At 44.1% G+C, this 22,267-nt stretch overlaps 1 protein-coding gene across 1 annotated transcript in view; it reads right to left on the reverse strand.

The window, feature by feature from the left end:
- Positions 1 to 22,267, reverse strand: part of si:dkey-22o22.2 (putative neural-cadherin 2) — a 96,588-nt gene that overhangs the window by 28,234 nt on the left and 46,087 nt on the right. Inside the window, 5 exon segments of the mRNA XM_062423195.1 lie at positions 1,506 to 1,599; positions 4,391 to 5,387; positions 6,427 to 7,056; positions 12,206 to 12,489; positions 21,970 to 22,113. Of these exon segments, the coding sequence (XP_062279179.1) occupies positions 1,506 to 1,599; positions 4,391 to 5,387; positions 6,427 to 7,056; positions 12,206 to 12,489; positions 21,970 to 22,113 (2,149 nt within the window).

Here is a 22,267-nt window from a genome sequence, read left to right on the forward strand (position 1 = left end):
ACTCAGCTGGAACCAGCAGCTGTTTACAGGACATTAGAGTTCATAAGTGTGGACGCTCACATCTCTATCTTTATGGTTATAGTTATCATTCTTAGTGTGGACGGGTCTTAACTTATGGATGAGGTCAAACTATCCAAACTCACTTTGCTGTCTGTTGACTGGGACATAAACATTTATAGAGTGTTGGAGAATGAAGGAGAGGAGATTTTAAATTAAAGGGAGAAGGAAGCGTGATATGTATAAAGTTCATAACCTGTTTGGATTGTTTTGTGCTATGGAGGATGATTGAGGACTACACTGAACTATAACAGGCTGAGCAGGGAGAGAAACATGCATAATTATTCTTTATTAATTTAAAGTCTGATTATGAGGAAATCAGTGAGAATGTAAGATGAATAAATCTGTTGTTTAACTAAACATGCTCACTGTGCCTGTCTGTGTTGTTTTCTGTCTAATTTATGCTCCAATGAACAAACCTTGTACTGTTGTCGACCGCTGTGTATATTTGATGTTTATTTGATTCTCGTGTAAGAAAGACGCAGAACTGAGACGGAGCACCGGCCCGTCTGTCGATGACGTTGCTGAACCGTTCTCTTACTGAACCTTGGCTCAGTGAGTTTGTTTATGGGCGACTTTCTATCAGCTATTAGTATCTAGTATAGGGGTCTGTGACAAATAAGGGTTGGCAAGATGAGCAATTCAAAAATATGTTAAAACTACCTAGAAAGAAAGAAAGAAAAGAGAAAAGACAGTAAGAAATGAAAGAAGGAAAGATAAAGGACTAAGGAGAGAAAGAAAGAACAAGAAGTAGGAGGTAAGAAAGGAAGGAAGGAAGAAAAGAGAAAGAGGAAAAAGAAAGGAAGGAAGAGGATGAAGAAGCAAGAACAAGAAGTTAGAGGAGAGAGCGGGAAAGAAAGAAAGAAAGAAAGAAAGAAAGAAAGAAAGGAAGAAAGTTTTTATGGTTACACCACTTAGACATTTTTGCCATTAACCTCTAATATATTCTCTCAAAATGGATTAAAATCAGAAATTTGATGCTGGGTCCACAAAAAAAAGTTATGCATACGTTTATTTTCCCATTTTCAAGCTGAAACCCATATTGGTCTATTAATAAAGTTGTTCTTTATTACAAGTGATGCCGAAGCTTTGACATCTTTGAAGTAGGAGAAGTTGTGCAAGAAACTTCTACTCTGCTTCTCAAGTAACGTAAAATGGAAATACTGAAATAAAGTACCTCAAAATGTTCCTTACATGCAGTATCTGAGTTCAGCTGCTGCCTTTATCTACCTTATACCTCCTACTTCATCTCCATTGTTCACTTTTTTTCAGATCTTTACCTCAAGTCTTAACCTCTTCTTCACTTTCTTCTTCTTCTAACCTTTTCTGTCCACTCCTCTATCTCAACACCTACTGTACATACTAAACTCTCACTTTGTCATCTCTCCTTCCACCTGTCTCTTCTTCCCATGTGAGTGTTTTTTATTCACCAGAGCAGATCAAAGTACCTGGATGCTTTGCCTTCGAATCGGTACACCTTCTCGCTCCAGTCATCGAGGTCTGGGGATTGAACTCGTCCGAGCGCCGTTGTCGGGAGAATACCTGTCAGGAGACACAAGGAGGAAGAAAAAAGTCCCAAAAAAATGCATTAAGCTTTTTGAAGGGAATTAGTTTGGAGTACGGCGGATCCCTGCGGTATACAACCCAAATATTAGGAGTGAAGGGAGACAGTGGAGGCTTCTTGAAGGAGATAAAGTGACAGGCGACGCTTCATTGGCACGCACGGTCACGGTTTGACAGCACAGCCCCCCCCCCCCCCCCCCCCCTCCTTCTCTCTCTCTCTTCCAAAAAAAGATGAACGCTGTAATCTCTTTAGCCGTGAAATCAGCTGCCTTTTTAAAAAAATGGCTCCTGTTTATGTGCCCGTCAAAACTGGGACTTAAACTGGAGTTAATTGTTTGCTTCATGGCATGTTGCGGAGCTACGTGATGGAGTCGTATTAGTGGGTTAATGTACTTTCATGTGGAAAAACCCCGGAGAGGGAATCCACTAAAAATACATTACAGAAAAACCTTCGCTTTCTCCAGCAAATTACAGCAGGCTTGACAGATGGTATGAACGCTAAATAAGTGATGTGGGCTGGAGCGGGAGGCTGCGAGCAGTCGACTGTGACGAGTCTTAACAACATGAGCACGGAGCACTCGGGAGGTTGTGGGAGCGACACCGAGGGACCCGAAGGTTAGAGAAGCCCGTTTGTGACCAGAAACACACCAGGTTGATTCCCTCAGACTGGCTGGGGAAATCTGAGCCGCCATGCTAGAATGACAAATATCCTCTTTTATGTCTATGATCAGGGCGTCAGGTGCACAAATCAACAGCTTTTTCTTGCTGTACTCATCAGGAAAAATGATATTTAAAAAGTTAATATGAAGCTTCAGTCGTCCAAATGAGTAAAATCTTCATCTTCTATGTTTCAACGTTACAGTGTTTTTACAACCTGATCTCACAGAAATACGTGACAGGGGCACAACCCCTGTTAACACTGAATTACGTGGTAGGGACACGCAATGTGTCAAATTTACGTGTCCCCATCACGGAAACAATACGAATGTAAAATCATTCTAATAACAGCCTATAAAACTATTGATTATATCATTATTCATGTGGTAAAATGCTAAAAGAGGACAGTACTTCCGTAAAGGTAAAGTCCGACACATTACATCATTACACCAAAATGACAGTTATATCATACACAACCTGTTTTTTAGACAACAAAAAAATGTTTTTAATGCACTATAATAAATTCAGTTAAATGACTATTAAAAATAACGATTAAATAAAAGATCTATAGATTAGAAAACAGTATTAATTACCGCCCACTACGTGATGTTGTTGAACCGGGGAATCCGTGTCCCCACCACGAAAGAGGATTCCGTGATGGGGACACGTAAATTTGACACATTACGTGTCCCCATCTCGAAATTCAGTGTTAAGAAGTCGTGCCCCCATCACGTATTTCTGAGAGATCAGGCTCTATTTTTAATGCCAAAGTCTTTTTGTTAATACATTTCCACCACCATTTCCTTCCTTCCTCCCTTCCATCCTTCCTTCCTCCCTCCCTCCCTTCCCTCCTTCCTTCTTCCTCCATTCCTTCCTTGACCCGGGAGGACAACAGGAGGGTTAAGCGAGGCAGTCTACGTTGTATTGGGAGTCTTTAAACAGAGAGTGTGCTTAGAAAAGCTCGTCCCTGGATAAATGAAAGTCAACCGACACCAAAACTTTAGTTGTATAAAGCACAACGGGGGAAGAACAGAACTTTTCAGTCTTCTTCTGCATGCAACTATTTTACTTTTATTTTGCAGCAGTTCCCTTTGATCCCAAACCAAACCAAATCAAGAGCCCGCGGCTTGTTTCACAGAAGTGATTTGTGAGCATTGCTTAACTCACAAACGGAGGCAGCATTGCATTTCACTCATTTCATTGTCGCTCACAAATTGCAGATAAATTTGCAGGTCTCGCATGCATTTAGAAGTAAATATGCTGTTTGTTTTGAATAGTGAAACATGTCAAATGGAGCGAGAGGATGCAAAATCAGTGAAAGAATGGTGGTGAATTATAAAAGGCTTTGTTATAGTCCATAATTCTGCAAAGTCTATTAAATGCTGCTTACACACATGTTATATTCCATCACTCATCTTTACACTATTTACATTACCGCCTTCATCTGTATGTACTTGACATTTAACCCTCCTGTTGTCCTTGAGTCAAGGAAGGAAAGGAGGAAGAAGGAAGGAAGGGAGGGAAGAAGGAAGGATGGAAGGGAGGAAGAAGGAAGGAAAGGAGGGAGGGAGGAAAGAGGGAAGGAAGGAAGGAGGGAAGGAAGGAAGGAAGGAAAGGAGGGAGGAAGGGAGGAAGAAGGAAAGGAGGGAGGAAGGAAGGGAGGAATAAGAAAGGAAAAGAGGGAGAGAGGAAGGAAGGAAGGAAGGAAAGAAAGGAGGAAGGGAGGAGGGAAGGAAGGAAGGAAGGAGGGAAAGGAGGGATGAAGGAAAGGAGGAAGAAAGAAAGGAGGGAGAGAGGGAGGAAGGAAGGAAGGAAGGTAAGGAGGGAGGAAGGAAGGAAAGGAGGGAGGGAGGGAGAAAGGAAAAGAGGAAGGGAGGAAGGAAAGGAAGGGAGGAAGGAAAGAAGGAACAGTTAAAACAGACAGGGTCAATTTGACCCGGGAGGACGACACAAAGGTTAAAGCATCTAATAACTTTAACTACGATTTATTTATGACACAAAGGCTGCAAATATAAAAACCATAAGACTACAATACAAGACTATCATACAATGGCCGCTAATACAGAGCAAACTATCATCATATCACAAGGCGACAGATAACAGAGGAACTTACCATCATAGCTGTAGACGATGAAGTGGGTGTGTCCTGGCGAGTGTGGGTGGTCGTTCCTGTCGCCGATGACGACCGTCAGTGTGCTGGTGGAGCTCATTGGAGGAGAGCCGCTGTCAATCATGAGAATCGGGAGGCGGTACTCCTTCTGCCGCTCGCGGTCGAAGGTCCGCAGAGCCGTGACCGCTGCGCTGCCGTTCCGAAAGTCCGTCAAGTTGAAGTTGGTGGCGTCCGAGGTAAGCATGAGGAGCCGGATGGAGAACGGTCCGCCGTTAGTGGAGGTGTCGCGGTCGGTTGCGTGGAGCAGCAGGGAGGTGTCGTTCATTCGCACAGCCTGCGGGGCCGGCGTGTTCTCCCAGACAACGGGCTTATAGGGGACCTCGAACTCCGGGCCGTTGTCGTTAATGTCCAGTACAGTTACCACGACGATGGCGGTGCCAGTCAGGGAAGGAGTCCCAGTATCTGTAGCCAGGACCATGATCCTGTGTTGCGAGATCTTCTCCCTGTCCAGAGAATCCGCTACGACCACCCAACCGGACTGATCCACCAGGAACTGACTGTAGGGGTCGGACTCTTTGGAGATGCTGTAGGAAAATCGTCCATTCTGGCCCGAGTCTAGATCCGAAGCTGTGACCTGAGTAACGATCGTCCCCACGGGAACGTCTTCGGACATGGCCGGCGACTCGTAAAACTGCGGGAAGAAGACGGGGGCGTGGTCATTGGCGTCCTCCACCTGAACCAGACAGTAGGCCAGGCTGAAGAAGTCGGCGTCCTCGGCCTTCAGAGTCAGATTGAAAGTCCTCTCGTGGGGCTTCTCGAAGTCGACCTTCTTCTTCAGTTTGATGACGCCACGCCGGTTCACCTTGTCCGTCTCCACGAGGAACTTCCTATCTTCGTCTCCCCCGACAATGCTAAAGGTCACCACAGCGTTCTCGTCCTGGTCTCCATCTGTGGCAGAAACTACGAGAACCTCGCTGTTCACCTCCAGGTCCTCTGTTACCTGCCAGACACACCGAATATGATCAGTATTATTATTAGACTAGAGTAGTGCTGGGCGATTATGGCAAAAATCTAAATGACAATTAATTGAACTTTTAACCTCGATTACGATTAATAAACGATTATCTCCTCCCTTGATGAACAATGATGTATTTTCACAGTTGCTTTAGTTTTGTATTTTACACTGCTGCCTTCACACATGAGGATCTTTAGGGAGGGAAAATAATGCTGTTTTAAGGTGTGGCGCTGTGGTTAATGTCTAGTTTACTTGATAAGAACAATGAAAAGATCATGGTTTGGGTTAAAATGATCACTGGAGACAAGTTTTCAAATTCCTTAAAGATATATGCAACCTTTGCTGTCATGGCAACAGTGAACACCACGATTAATTGACATCAGCAAGATTAAGTCGATTAGAGTTTCTAAATGTCGGTTTCACATCGTATCGTATCATATCGTATTGTATCATAATGTATCGTATCCTATCGTATCATAACGTATCGTGTCATAATGTATCGCATCATGACCTGATTGAAGTCTTGTGTGTGTTGAAAGTCACTGAGCACAGGTGATGCTTCATGGTTATAATTGCCTTTATTTGACAGCAGGAATAAATATTATAGATTTGGCCTCTCTGAAGTAAGATGGACATTTTTAGTCAATGATACGTAGTAAGTAAATTACATCTTGTTTTTTTCACGATTTTTCGTGATAAGTGTTATTTTTAGCCATGAAGACATTTCAGTCTAGTTTTTGTCATGTAGTTTTAATTTTGATGCCTTCTAAGACTATAACTGTTGTGATGATTGTTGTGTAGAGTTTACAGTTACAGTGAGTTTAAATATTGAATATGGTTCATGATAAACTGTTTTCACTTTAAATGGACACTTAAAGAAGCCTTTCATGTCCTCACAACAACACTTTCTGAACATGAACACCCGTTTCTAAATGTCGGTTTCGATTATTTTTCGATGAATTGCCCAGCCCTACACTACAAGATTTTTCGAAGGTAATATGTGTGTTTTAGATGCGTTACTCACCTGAGTGGTGTAGACCCTCTGAGTGAAGACGGGTGGATGGTCGTTGACATCTGAAACCATGATGGTGGCGGTCCCCGTCCCTGCCAAACCGCCTCCATCCCTAGCCTCCACCACCACCAGATACCGCTCTTCCACCTCACGGTCCAGCGAGCGCAGCACCGTGTAGATGGTCCCCGTGGTGGCGTTGATGGAGAACAGGTTGAGGTTGATCTCATTGCGGACGTTCTTGATGATGCTGTAGGTCAACATGGCGTTATTGCCCTCGTTGGGGTCGTCCAGGTCCATGGCACGCATCTCCATGACTGAGGTGTCGGCGGGGGAATTTTCAGGTACTTGGCCGACAAAGCAGCCGTCTACTTCCAGCGCCGGGCACGGGAAGAAAGGCGCATTATCGTTCACGTCTCGCACCTCTAATAGAACATCGGCAAAGCCTGTGAGTCCCGCTCCTCCTTCATCTGTGGCGAGGACGAGGAATCTCCAGGCCGGCCGCTCCTCTCGGTCCAGGCGTCGCTGGGAGTAAATTCTCCCGGTGCGTTCATTGATGGTAAACTCACCGCCGGCACCCTGTCCGTGGAGCGAGTAGCGGAGGGCGGTCTGGTCTGCTTCCTGGTCTGGATCGGTGGCTGAAACCTGCAAACATGAAAAGATGAAAAATGATGAGTGGTTACAGCGTATGCCATATACCCGCAATGTCCCTGGTTCGAGTCCAGCAAGAGACCTTTGATGCATGTCATACCCATCGCTCTCTCTCTCTCCCATCAACTGTCTAATAATACAGGCAAAAACACACTTAAATATGATTTAAAAAAGGTTCAATAAAGCCAAAAAAGCCTCAAAAATAATATTTGAAAAATGGAAAAGTGGCATTTTGTTATGTTGCTCTAAGAGTGGAACAAACCTCCAAAAGACTCAAGACTTGCCAATAGTTTTCTAACCTTTAAATGTATATTTTTAAGGTCTTATTCTGTATCTCTTATTTCATGCATTTAATTAATTCGGTAAAACACTTTCTGACTGGCTGTTGTGTATGAAATATATCTTCTCTATTCTCTGATTAAACACTGAAAATAGTGTTTTAAAATTATGTGTGAAAACTCAAAGATACATGTGCTAACTTGTAACAAAATTAAGCATTTCTTACAATCTGCACCGTTTTTTTACACTCTAAAAACAACCACCATAAAACAGCAATGCCACAGTTTCATGGTGAAATAATGCATGTTTCTTTATATGAGAAATGCATTGAAACACGTTTTTTGAAGCAGGTTGAACAAAGCAGCCACGTTGACTTTTCACTTCTTCTCCTTTAAAGGAAGTATCACTTTTTGTTCTTTTTTTTTCTTCTTCTTCCACTGAGGTGTTTCTTATCAAAACAGTTTTAATGCTTCTTTTATTATGTACAAAATGTCGAGCCGGGGCGAATAGGACACGAGGCAGGGAGCTGATTGCAGCTGCTGCCCTCGCTCGCAGGGACTCTGCAGCACAGGAATAAACATTTCTCTGTTGCTTTGTCCTGTTTGTGCTTAATTAACCTGCCTGCCTGCTATCTCTCTGAATGAGGGGACGAGAGCGGCGGCGGCGGCGACACGAGCTCTCACATCTGTCACCGCGACACACAATGCAATTAAAAGTTAATGGACACCAACAAAAGCAAGAAAAAAAGTACACTTTTACCCTTTCTTCTCCTCTTTTCTCACCAGAGGGTTTGTTTACAGAAGCCTTTGAAGTTTCCTCCCCACTTCCCCTCCCTACCACCCTCCCCCCCCTCTGTTGGCGCTTTGCATTTCCTGACAATGTGATACAGGTAGACAATATTGAAGATGAGAAGTCGCGGTGCCACAGAGGAGGCTGCCGCGCAGGTGAAGTCAAAAAATATTCATTTCAAATTGGATTTTCCCCTCCGTTCGCTATCTGCTGAATTGTATTAATACACGGGGCTTGAAAGCAGCGTGTGTTCAGGGAGGGGCCGCCAGCCGCTCGCCGGAAAAACTATTGAGAGCGTTAGAGAGGAACCGAGCGCACATCAAATCAATTCCAGCAGGCGAAGGGGGAAGCAGGGCCCGTGGTTGAGGACTCGGTGACACATGCCTCTCTGGCGGGGGATTACTTCCCCTGCCCTCTCCGACGCGCTTCCAACTTTTTAATCTGATTTAGCTTGGCGGCACATGCATATTACTGTGAATTACCCGAGATAGGTGTGACGAAAGGTGGATGAAAGTCGCAGAAGGAGAAGGAGGAGGAGGAGGAGGTTGAGTCTGACTTTTTTTAGAGGCAACTTTTCCGATGACGGGCGCTTCCTGTCAGGAGGTTTCTCGGCTCTGTTAAACCTCTATCAGCTGATATTGTGTTAACACGTGTGATGTGTTAGTATTCAGTCACTGGATCCTGGCTGAGATGTTGCTGGAGGCTAATTCTCCTCCATGTTTGCAGCGTAACCAACACTATTAGATTTGTCCGTATTAAACCTGATACATCGTCACATATTGTTCATATAAACTTAAGACTATTTCGCAACAGGCTCCTTCACGGTGGAGGTGTGACTCTCTCATATTTACATTTTAAATGGTTTCATGTGGACTGAACGGAGATCTGATCAGAGTATAAGGTTAAAAACATGCAGCTGGATGGTCTAAAATATCTACGGTGCTATCAACGCATCCATTCATGCATTTTCTCCATCCTCCCTTTTTTGCTGTGCAGGGTCACAGAGCGGCTACGACGACCAAGCATGCACTGGGTGAAAGGTAGAGAGACATCACAGATCTTTTATTAACCCTCCTGTTGTCCTCGAGTCAAGGAAGGAAGGGAGGAAGAAAGGAAGGGAGGAAAGGAGGAAGGAAGAAGGAAGGAAAGAAGGAAGGAAAGGAGGGAAGAAGGAAGGAAGGACAGAGGAAAGGAAGAAGGAAGGAAAGAAGGAAGGAAAGGAGGGAGGAAGGAAGGAAGGGAGGAAGAAGGAAAGAAATGAGGAAGGGAGGAAGGAAAGGAGGAAGGAAGGAAGGAAGGGAGGAAAGGAGGGAGGAAGGAAGGAAGGAAGGGAAGAAGGAAGGAAAGGACGGAGGAAGGAAGGAAGGAAGGAAGACGGAAGGAAATGAGGGAGGAAGGAAGGAAGGGAGGAAGAAGGAAGGAAAGGAGGGAGGAAGGAAGGGAAGAAGGAAAGGAGGGAGGAAGGAAGGAAGGGAGGAAGAAGGAAAGAAATGAGGAAGGGAGGAAGGAAAGGAGGGAGGAAGGAAGGGAGGAACGAAGAAAGAAGGAAAGGAGGGAGGAAGGAAGAAGGGAGGAAGAAGGAAGGAAAGGAGGGAGGAAGGCAGGGAGGAAGGAAGACGGAAGGAAAGGAGGCAGGAAGGAAGGAAGGGAGGAAGAAGGAAAGAAATGAGGAAGGGAAGAAGAAGGAAGGGAGGACAGAAGGAACAGTCAAATCAGACGGGGTCAATTTAACCCGGGAGGACGACACGAATAAAGTTTAAATTAGTGTCATTCTTCTTTACCTTGAAAATGATAATAAACTGAAACTCTCATTTATGTAAATCACTGGAGTACGTGTCAGTTTAACATCATATTAAAGTTTGTGTTCTCGTCTACAGCAGAGAATATATTTGTTAAGCAGACCAGAGGATTATGTTTTTATTTTATCAGGCTGTACTAGAGAGCTTAGTTAGATACGGGATGTCAGCTCGTCTGCTACACACAGCCATGAAGGTGATGAGGAGGAATGAATATCCTGAGGTAAGCTCAGAGGATAATGACCGACCCATCACAGAATATGAGCTCTGACCCTCTGGCAGACGATACAGAGTCCAGTGTTAAAAAGCTAATTTGTGCCGACCTCTATCAGACTTTTAAACAATGCTGCTTGAGGCTGGAGGGATTGTGCAATGATCTCATGGTGTTATATTTATTATGAGGTGAGTGCAATATTTTGTGATGTGTAATTTTATGCTAGTTCTGTTTTATAACTGTAACTGTGGAGGCATTTATGTGTGCAGCATTTGAGTCCAAGTACAAATTTCCCTATGGGGATAATAAAGTATATTGTATCATATAATGTCGTATCGTATAACGTCGTATCGTATAACGTCGTATCGCAAAACGTCGTATCGTATAATGTCGTATCGTATAACGTCGTATCGTATAATGTCGTATCGTATAACGTCTTATCGTATAACGTCGTATCGTATAACGTCTTATCGTATAACGTCGTATCGTATAACGTCTTATCGTATAACGTCTTATCGTATAACGTCGTATCGCATAACGTCGTATCGTATAACGTCGTATCGTATAACGTTGTATCGTATAACGTTGTATCGTATAACGTTGTATCGTATAACGTCGTATCGTATAACGTCGTATCGTATGTCTTATCGTATAACGTTGTATCGTATAACGTCGTATCGTATAACGTCGTATCGTATAATGTCTTATCGTATAACGTCGTATCGTATAACGTCGTATCGCATAACGTCGTACGGTATAACGTCATATCGTATAATGTCGTATCGTATAATGTCGTATCGTATAATGTCGTATCGTATAACGTCGTATCGTATAACGTCGTATCGTATGTCTTATCGTATAACGTTGTATCGTATAACGTCGTATCGTATAACGTCGTATCGTATAACGTCGTATCGTATGTCTTATCGTATAACGTCGTATCGTATAACGTCGTATCGCATAACGTCGTATCGCATAACGTCGTATCGTATAACGTCGTATCGTATAACGTCGTATCGTATGATGTCGTATCGTATAACGTCGTATCGTATGACGTCGTATCGTATGATGTCGTATCGTATAACGTCTTATCCTATAACGTTGTATCGTATAATGTCGTATCGTATAACGTCGTACCGTATAATGTCGTATCGTATAACGTCGTATCGTATAACGTTGTATCGTATAACGTTGTATCGTATAACGTCGTATCGTATAACGTCGTACCGTATAATGTCGTATCATATCATATCGCATTGTATCAAATATTGTATCGTAACGTATTTCATTGTATCATATTGCATCATAACATATTGTATCGTATAATAACGCTTTTTATCGTATCCTATCGTATCATATCATAATGTATCATATCGTATCATTCCTCCTTTCCTTCCATCTTCCTCTCTTCCATCCTTCCTTTCTTCTTCCTCCCTCCTTTCCTTCCTTCCTCCTTTCCTTCCTTCTTTCTCCCTTCCTTCATTCTTCCTCCCTTCCTCCCTCCTTTCCTTCCTTCTTCCTCCTTTCATTCTTCCTCCTTTCCTCCCTCCTTTCCTTCCTTCTTCCTCCCTTCAATCCTTCCTTCCGTCTTCCTCCCTTCCTCCCTCCTTTCCTTCCTTCTTCCTCCGTTTCTTCCTTCCTCCCTCCTTTCCTTCCTCCCTCCTTTCCTTCCTTCTTCCTCCCTTCCTTCCTCCTTTCCTTCCTTCTTCCTCCCTTCAATCCTTCCTTCCTTCTTCTTCCTCCTTTCCTTCCTCCTTTCCTTCCTTCTTCCTCCGTTTCTTCCTTCCACCCTCCTTTCCTTCCTTCTTCCTCCCTCCTTTCCTTCCTTCTTCCTCCCTTTCTTCCTTCCTCCCTCCTTTCCTTCCTTCATCCTCCCTTCCTTACTCCTTTCCTTCCTTCCGTCCTTCTTCCTCCCTTCCTCCCTTGACTCGAGGACAACAGGAGGGTTAAATGAGAAAGTGTGTCCTGTCTAAGTGTCGTCTGTTTGCTGCTCAGGTTTCATGATGCACCTGAAACAGTTTCAGACTCTTTAACATGATGTCATGGACTGATGTGATTTACTGACCTCCAGGATGAAAACCGGCAGCTCTGTGAGCTCCTCGGTCACGGCAGCGTGGTACTCGCTCTGAGTGAAGACGGGCGCCTCGTCGTTACGGTTCACCACCTGAACCACCACCAGCGTCTCGTTCTCCCACTTCCCGTCGGAGGCGACCAGCCGGAGCTCGTAGCGCTGCTCCATCTCGTAGTCCAGCGGCTGAGCCACGAAGATGGTTCCCACCTCGGGCTCCACGTCGAAGGTGCCCATGTTGTTTCCTGCCGTGATCTGGTAGCGCAGCTTGGCGTTAGCACCTAGAGGGAGGAAGTGGAGAATAGTGGACGGGTGAGCTGGATGTCAACACCTGGACGGGAAAGCTGAGGAGGAAAATGAGTTAAACAGTGTCAAACAGTCATTTTGCTATATGGCTATAATCAATATTTTCCATAATAACAATGTTGGATATGTCAGTGTGTAATGTGTTTGAAGATAGATCAGACAATTATCAGAGACTCTGCAGCTTCCTCTCAGCTTTATGAAGCTTTATAGTTGAGTTTCAGCTCATTGTTTAGCTGTAACTTTACTGCTCTGGTTCACTCTCAGCTGCTCTCATAGCATCGTTTCCACTGTTCACTACCTGCTCACCAAACAGCAAACACACAAAGTTATCTGGAGACTAGCTGCTGAACATAGTGGAGCATTTATTTCCCTCAGGAGTTGGTAGAGAGTAAAAACAGAGATAAAAGAGAGAATATTAGACTTTACATTCAGCAGGTGGACAGAAACATGATGAACTAATGAATGATAATGTTGATCAGTAACAGCTGATTGATAACAAGTTCAACATATCAACTAAAAAGATGATAATATGTCAGAGTTATGTTGAGCTGCTCTTGTGAAAAGACGCTTTCTGGGAGGTATTTCTGGGAGTTGCTTTCCAGAAAAAAGAAGTGAGTGATTGGCAGAGAAAGAGAAGAGAGAGACACACACACACACACACACACTCACACACACACACACACCGATGACCTGTGTGGACAGCAGCAGCCAATATCAAATATTTGATAGGAACCCCGATGTCTCTGTCACAGCGGGGCTCATTAGAGGCTTCACTCTCCTCCCTCACCTCCTCTCTATCTCTCCCTCTCTCTCCCTCACCTCCTCTCTCTCTCTTTCTTTCTCTTTCTCTCTCTCTCTCTCTCTCTCACTCACACACACACACAAAATCACATTTTCTCTACACTCAATCTTCCCCCTCGCCGTCTCTCTTCCTCCTCTCATTTCCTTTCACCTTGATCTTCTCTCTCTCTCTCTCTCTCTCTCTCTCTCTCCCTCTCTCTCTCTCTCTTCTCTCTTCTCGTCTGCCACTCTTCTCTTACCTCCCTCTTCTCTCCTCTCCTCACATCATCTCTCTTCTCTGGCTTTTCTAACCCTCTTATCTCCTAAACTCCTCCTTCTTTCTTTATCCTCCTGTCCTCCTTTGCTCCTCACCTCGATCGTCCTTTCCTCCCCTCTCCTTTTTCTTCTTTCCTTTTTGTCTTTCCTCCTCTCCCAAACTCCTCTTTTCTTTTGCTTTCCATCTTGTTGCTTTCCTATCTTCTCCTTCTCACACGTCTCTCCATCAACTGCCTCTTGTCTACTTTTCAAATCCTCCTATCCTCTTCCCTTCCCCGTCCTTCACTCCTTCCCTCCTTTTTCTTCTCACTTCTCTTGAAGTTTTTAAGAACTTTTTTTTAAAGCTCGGTACTTTTATCAGAACTTGAAGAAACCATGAAGTGACATCAGCAGAGTGGAAAATAAGGCATGGGTGTCACTGTAATAATTTAAAGTGTGAGACAGTAATGACTGTTAAATAATAATGACTGACTTGTTATTTATAGAGAGAAGTTGATGCTTTTTGAATAGAAGTCAGTTGCTGGTATGTTTTAGTCATGTGATGCGTCTCAGATCTCTTCTTCTGTTCTTATACTTATTAATATTTTAAGTGCGTTCAAACTGAGAAGTATGGAATCAGTATTTTAGTTTCAGTTTAGTTTTAGTTAGTTTAACAAGTGATGAAGTTTTAGTTTAGTTTTTATTTAGTTTTAGTTTTTCAGGTGTTAGATCAGAGGGGTCAAATTCATTTTTATTCAAGGGCCACTTACAGACCAATTTTATATGATGAGGGCCGGATCATTAAAAACATAGACGGAAGGAAGGAAGGAAAGAAGGAAGGACAGATGGAAGGAAGGAAGACAAGGAGGGAAGAAGGAAGGAAGGAAGGAAGGGAGGGAGGAAGGAACGAAGGAAGGAAGGAAGGAAGGAAGGAAGGAAGGAAGGACAGATGGAAGGAAGGAAGACAAGGAGGGAAGAAGGAAGGAAGGGAGGAAGGGAGGGAGGAAGGAACGAAGGAACGAAGGAAGGAAGGAAGGAAAGGAGGACAGATGGAAGGAAGGAAGACAAGGAGGGAAGAAGGAAGGAAGGAAGGGAGGGAGGAAGGAAGGAAGGATGGATGGAAGGAAAAGAAGGAAGAAAAAGAAGGAAGGAACGAGGGAATGAAAGAAGGGAAAAGAAAGGAAGGAAGGAAGGTAGGAAGGAAGGAAGGAAGGAAAAGACAGAAGGAAAAGACAAAGAAAGAAAGGGAGGGAAGAAGGAAGGAAGGAAGGAAGGAGAGATGAAAGGGATGAAGGAAGGAAGGAAGGAAGGAAGGAAAGGAGGGAGGGAGGAAAGAAGGAAGGAAGGAAGGAAGGAAGGAAGGAAGGAAGGAAGGAAGGAAGGGAGAAAGGAAGGAAGAAAGGGAAGGAGGGAAGAAGGAAGGAAAAGACAAGGAATATAAGACAGGAAGGAAAGATGGAAGGAACAAAAGAAGGAAAAAACAAAGAAAGAAAAGGAGGAAGGACAGACAGAAGGAAGGAAGGAAGGAAGGATGGAAGGACAGATGGAAAGAAAGTATTTGCTTATTTTTTACACATAATAACAAAAAGGGCTCATAGAAGTATCGATGAAACCTAACTTCCTCCTTCCTTCCTTCCTTCCCTGCCTTTAATCTTATTTCCTGCTGGAGTGAAGGAATACTTTTACACACATGGACCTGATAAACACCATCCATGTACACACACACACACACACACACACACACACACACACACACACACACACACACACGTACATGCATGTTCAGAAGCGAGGTCTGTCTGGGTCCGGCCTGCTTTCTGTTTACTGGCACCAAGGAGACAAACACCATCTGTGGAGACCTTCATTAGGACACCAGAGAGAGTGAGAGTGTGTGTGTGTGTGTGTGTGTGTGTGTGTTTGTGTGTGTGTGTGTGAGGAAAAAGCTTAAGTGCACCGGTCCGTCACAGCCTCTGAGCACGATCCTTCGTGACACTCGGCGAGCGGCTGAGTGTGTGTGTGTAAATGTGTATAAGGGGAGTAACTCCAGCGGTTTTTTGCCTCCGGCTGCCTCCCTAATGATCAGTCAGGCCATATGGTGTTGCCCTCTTACCACACACACACACACACATACACACACATACACACACACAGGGGGATAGGGCTGATTTAATTCACAGCCTAGCAGGAGGCCCAAAATTGAGATTAAGGTCAGAGCTGTGCTCCTCGTGAGGTGGACCGGAGGGGAAAGTCGTCCCTCAGCACCGACTGCAGGTCGACACTCTGAAGGACTAAACTCATCACTGGAGGAAGTTTCGTTTCAATTTAAAAAAAACGCATTCGAAAATATATCTCACGTTGTGGCCTCATAGATGGCTGCGAGAGATACTGCAGCTCTTTGAAATTCAGCTGATGTCACTTCCTAGAAACCCTTCAGTCCGCCGGGGGATGAGAAAAATGAAGCCAGATACATGTCAGAGTGGAGATTTAGCATAAATTGACCCTGAGATTAGTCATCTGTGCCCTGAAATAACAGCTAACGATCTTAAATTACACATGTCGTAACCTTGAATTATATCTGAATTATTCCCCTCACAGTGTTATAATGCTAAACAACTGAGGGATGAAAATGGCGAGCTGTTTCTCTTCTGCTGTGAGGCTGCAGTGGAAGTCCGTATTGATCAACACTGACCACAAAATAAGTGGAGAAACAGCCCAAACTAATGGGTTGTTTTTTTTGCCTTTAACCCTCTTGCTGTCCTCGAGTCAAGGAAGGAAGGGAGGGAGGAAGGAAGGAAAGGAGGGAGGAAGGAAGGGAGGAAGAAGGAAGGAAAGGAGGGAGGGAGGAAGGAAGGAAGGGAGGAAGAAGGAAGGACAGGAGGGAGGGAGGAAGGAAGGGAGGAGGGAAGGAAGGAAGGAGGGAAGGAAGGAAGGAAGGAAGGAAAAAAGGGAGGAAGGAAGGAAAGAAGGAAGGAAAGGAGGGAGGAAGGAAGGTAGGAAGAAGGAAGGAAAGGAGGAAGGGAGGAAGGGAGGGAGGAAGGAAGGAAGGAAGGAAGAAAAGGAGGGAGGAAGGAAGGAAGGGAGGAAGGAAGGAAGGAAGGAGGGAAGGAAGGAAAGGAGGCCATTTTGGTTCTAATTTTCGATTTTGGCGCCATTTTTGCGATTTTCAACACCTCATACTATAACGAACTCCTCATAGAGTTTAATCCGACCGACTTCAAATTCACACAGTGTCATTTTAAGACCTTGGAGATGAAGAGTTATCAAAATCTTTCACCTCAGTTATACCTGGTGGGCGTGGCGGTGCAGCGAATGTCGATGTTTTTGGGTCTTGAGGGGGCTTGCAGCTTTAATTATTATTATTATATTTTATTTTTTATTTGTTTTTATTGCTTGTGTATTTACTTATTATCTATCTTCTTTTTTTCATTGATGATCTTCTATTTTTACTATCCACTTTGCTGCTGTTACCCTAACCCAGTTAATCATCATCATCATCATCATCATCATCATCTCTTGTATATATGACATCATTACTGTTCTTTATAATGTAAAAGTGTTTAATTTCACACAAGAAATCAAACACGTATCACTCAGTTGTTACTTCAGCTGCAGCCTTGAGTGTTTGTTTTATTGTGTGTGTTTGTGTGTGTATGTGTGTTTGTGTATTTACTAAATCCCGAGGCGAAACTAAACTGAAACACCAAACTCAGCGGAATGAAAAAAAAAAAAAAAAAAAGCCTCTTGATCTCATTACCAAGACGCACTTAGTTCGGCAAATTTTCCACTCGGAGGACCAAACAGGATCCAGAAAACATGACGGGTGACAAAAGCTGCTGCGCCTAATCAGCTTTATAACGGGAGGAGGAGGAGGAGGAGGAGGAGGAGGAGGTAATCTAACACCCACCACCCACAGATACCCTCCTTCAGATACCCTCCACCTTTGATTATTCCAGCGAACGTCACATCGAGCTGGGAATAAACACAGGAAAACCTTGATGTGTGTGTGTGTGTTGACGTGTGTGTGTGTGTGTGATTGTGTTTGTTTGACCTCCGGTTTATATCCGAGCAGAAAGGTTGGCGGGTGCTTCAACAACAACAAAACCGCGGTCGTAACGTTCAACACATGCACAGCTGCGGCCGACGAGGTGACGATAAAACCTTCAGTCGGGTTTACGGCTCATCAAACCTTCACATTAGAGCTTTAACTCTGTCGGTGGGTTTGATTCGTTCACCTTCAGATGACCAAGGAGCCGAGCAGGAGACACACGTGCACGTCGACTATCACAACATTATTACAACAAACTGGGTCTGCTTCTATTAACCCTCCTGTTGTCCTCGAGTCAAGGAAGGAAGGGAGGGAGGAAGAAGGAAGGGAGGGAGGAAGGAAGGAAGGGAGGGAGGGAGAAGGAAGGATGGAAGGGAGGAAGAAGGAAGGAAAGGAGGGATGAAGGAAGGAAGGAAGGGAGGAAGGAAGGATGGAAGGGAGGAAGAAGGAAGGAAAGGGGGGAGGAAGGAAGGCAGGAGGGAGGAAGGAAGAAAAGAAAGGAAGGAAGGGAGGAAGGAAAGGAAGGAAGGAAGGAAGGAAGGGAGGAAGAAGGAAGGAAAAGAGTAAGGAAGGAAGGCAGGAAGAAGGAAGGAAAGGAAGAAAGGGATGGAGGAAGGAAGGATGCAAGGGAGCAGAAGGAAGGAAAGGAGGGAGGAAGGAAGGGAGGAAGAAGGAAGGAAGGGAGGAAAGAAGGAAAGAGAGGGAGGGAGAAAGGAAAAGAGGAAGGGAGGAAGAAGGAAGGAAAGGACGGAAGGAAGGAAGGGAGGAAAGAAGGAAAGAAAGACAGAAGGAGGGAGGGAGGAAAGAAGGAAGGGAGGAAGGAAGCAAGGAAGGAAGGAAGGAAGGAAGGAAGGAAAGAAGGAAGGAGGGACGTAAAGAAGGAGGGAGGGAGAGATATCTATCTATCTATCCATCCATCCATCTAATCCCATTAACATTTGTAACGACACAAATAAGTAAAACAACAGAAACTTTCTCAACATTACGTCATGTGACTCGCTTCATACGTTTAGACGTTTAGATAAAGACGGGAGGTTTCTAAATAATGACCCAGTCTCGTTCAGTATTCATGTCTTTAGCAGCTTTTAACAAACATTTCTTTAATGCCACCCAAACCTGTCACAGTGCTGACTCAGCAGGGATCAGGTCTTCTGTTTTAGCTAATCTCAACCCAGCCACCTACCTGCATGTTAGGAAGGTTTCTATGGTTGGGGGGATTTAAGCTAAGATGACTAGTTTTGCCCCCCCCCCCCCCCCCGTGGTTTAGGGTCGAGGGTATGTTTGTTAATTACCACGGGGAGTCCCTGACGAGGAGCAAACTGGGGATAAAGAGTCGCGGTTTGGGAGGGAATCATCAGCAGTTTGCTGTCTTAGCGTTTCTTAATCCCGTGTTCAGCGTCTTCCTGAGCCTCGCAGGGATCTGTCTGCAGGGGAATAAAAACCTACATCCAGACATTTCCAAGAACAACTGCACATAAGAAAAAAAGCAACAAAAAAAAGAGATAAAAACAGCCACAGCAGGAGAGGAGAGAGACTTGACTAGTTATAGCATTAAAAATGCAAAGCTAAGCAGATTTCTCTCAGTGTGGAGACACAGAACGACTCGCTGCTTTAAAGGATTCAGACTTCGTTTCCTGCCGTTTGGTGACAAGTTTTGTCACTTTTTTTGACATTTTTGAGTCTAAATTAATGATCAGATGAATTTAACTGTGTGATTCACCAATAAAGAGAATAATCTTTGCAGTTGCAGCTCTCATGACTCGTAGAAGTCCACAGAAATTTCAAACAGCATCATTGATCCTCATCATAGTTTAATTAGTTTTATAAAGACTAAAAAAAAATCATTTATCATTTATTTATTTATGTTACATCATTAAGCAACAGAAGAAAAGACTGTAAATGAGCTGTTGGATGTTAAAAAGGCCTAAAATTAGACTAATATTCAAAGATAGTTATGTTAATAATCCCACTTAACTACTGTAAGTGAAGTCATTTTCTAATCCTGAGGTTTATTTCCAGACTTTCTGATATCCTTAAACTTTGTTTCTGACAGCTCATGTTGTAGTAAAATATGAACTACAGCCGCTAGATGGAATAAATGGAACTACAAGTCATTTTTCCAGCCGAAATTTCGACCTATACCATCGTTTGTCTTGGACGGGCTGAAATGAAATTTGCCAAGTTTGTGCATTTAAGAGAGTTTGTTTGGACACTCGGATGAATAAACCTCATATAAATAAAAGAGGTTTAGGAGAAGAAAATGTTCTAAACCCTCCTGTTGTCCTCGAGTCAAGGAAGGAAGGGAGGAAGAAGGAAGGAAGGGAGGAAGAAGGAAGGAAAAGAGGAAGAAGGGAGGAAGGGAGGAAGGAAGAAGGAAGGAAGGGAGGGAAGAAAGAAGGAAGGAAGGAAAGGAGGAAGAAGGGAGGATGGAAGGGAGGAAGAAGGAAGGAAAGGAGGAAGAAGGAAGGGAGGAAGGAAGGAAGAAGGAAGGAAAGGAGGGAGGAAGGAAGGAGGGAAGGAAGGGAGGAAGGAAAGGAGGGAGAAGGATGGAGGGAGGAAGGGAGGAAGGAAGGAAGGAAGGACGGAGGAAAGAAAGGGAGAAGGATGGAGGGAGGAAGGGAGGAAGGAAAGGAAGGAAGGAAGGAAGGAAGAACGGGAGGGAGGAAGCCTGAGCCTTATTTTTTGTTTTCTGAGTGACCAAATTTCCTTTTAATGTTATAATTCTCTGTTTTTTTAATTAAAAATGATACATTTCTGCAGCATCCCAATTTCTGTAGGTAAATTTGGGTTTTCCTTCTACAATTATCACCCGAATTTCTTAATATCTACATATAAATAAGATGTATAGTTAATGTTTAGAGATATCAATACATAGTAGAGGTCTGATTCTGATACCACAAGAAATGGCTTCACAAATGGCCAAATAAATAAATAAAAGCTGCCATGAACAAACGATGGTCTTTCTCTCCATCCACAGTTGAGCTTGTTGTTTTTTGTCTCGTATCTTGTTAGTGAAGCTGCAGTAAGTTTAGTCTATTTTTAAACAAATACAGTAAAAAACGTCTCGAACCTAAAAATCTGATCAAGCTGTAAGAGAGAAAAGTTTGGAGGAACCGAACCGCGGGAGACAAGTGGTGGGGGGGGGGGGGGGGGGATCTCCTGTGGGAATTGGAATATTAATGTATGAAGCGGGAATGTGTCAGTATGAGCCGGGATAGAGAGAGAGAGAGAGAGAGAGAGAGAGAGAGAGAAATAAATAATCAGATGTCACTCTTCACTCACGCTCCGAGTAAAAGAAAAGAACCCCCCCCCCCCCGAGGCTTCGAGCCGACGCCGACAGCAGATACAGAGCCGTCATTAAGAGAGAAAGAGAGAGATGCTTCTTGTTTTTTTTCCCCTCCTGCTACTTATTGGTTTTGAGCGGAGGAGGAAGAGGAGGAGGAAGAGGAACGAGGGACAAACACAAACAAAGAGACAAACATCAAAACTGTCGACCTCAAGGGAGAAAAACAGCGCTCGCTAACGAGCTGTGACAGCAAGAGAAGAAGAAGAGAGGAGGGGAGAGAGGAGGATTGGAAAAGACAGGAAGAGGGAAAGGGAATGGAAAGGAGAAGGGCTGGAAGAAAGAGGAAAAAGGGAAGGGGAAAAGGAGGGGAAGAGAGAGGAGAGGAGAGACAGAGGAAAGAGGACGAGGGGAAGAGGGGAGGAGAGGGGAGAGAGAGAAGAGAGGAATGGAAGAGAGAAGAGAGTGTGAGAGAGGAAGAGAGGGAAGTAGAGGAAGACAGAGGAGAGGGGAGAAAGGGAAGAGAGAGAAGGAGGATTGGAAGAAAGAGACCTACCAAGTGTCACCTGTCAATCAAAGTCACCACCTCTACCAGAAACATGGACGCTAGGTCTGAGAGCTTTCTGCTGCTAGCTCAGCTGCTAGCTCGGCGGCTAACCCAGCTGCTAGCTCGGCGGCTAACTCGGCTGCTAGCTCGGCGGCTAACTCGGCTGCTAGCTCGGCGGCTAACTGGCTAACCGTAGACTGTAGTATTAGTAGTGTGCGCTGAATGTATTTATACCTCTACAGCAGCAGGGGCGGGTTTATGCTAATCACCATTAAATCCAGACACAGAAATCTTGAAACACAGTTTGTGAAGCCTAGCTCCACAATTCAAATCTAAATGGTTGAAATGCTTTTTACACCTTTTTTAGAAATACATTTATGACCTATTTAATGTGTTTAGAAGAAAATGTCTGAATTCACTTTACACTCTTTAAGAGTCGATAAGACGATAAGTTAAAGAAAATTGCATCTTTTTGTGTTTTTTGTTGTCCATTAAAAAAAAAACGATTTGAAGACTCGACGACAGAGACATCAGACGTGACTCACCTTCGTCCTCGTCGTTGGCGGTGACGGTGATGAGCACGAAGCCGACCTCCTTGTCTTCCTCCACGCTCACCTCGTACACCGGCCGGGCGAACGCCGGGGCGTTGTCGTTGACGTCGGTGACGAAGATCCTGACGTAGGCCGTGTCTGAACAACAACAGAGATGATTCAGATGACATCATATTTAATATTTACTTTGATCAATCCTGTGATGAATTTGTAGTTTTTTATCAGACAGTGTGTAAAGATGTTTTAGTCGGAAGGGTTGCAAAGCGGTTAGTGACCAAAAAAGTGACAATAA

The sequence above is a fragment of the Scomber scombrus genome, chromosome 7 (genome assembly GCF_963691925.1).
Source record: "Scomber scombrus chromosome 7, fScoSco1.1, whole genome shotgun sequence".
Classification (NCBI taxonomy): domain Eukaryota; kingdom Metazoa; phylum Chordata; class Actinopteri; order Scombriformes; family Scombridae; genus Scomber; species Scomber scombrus.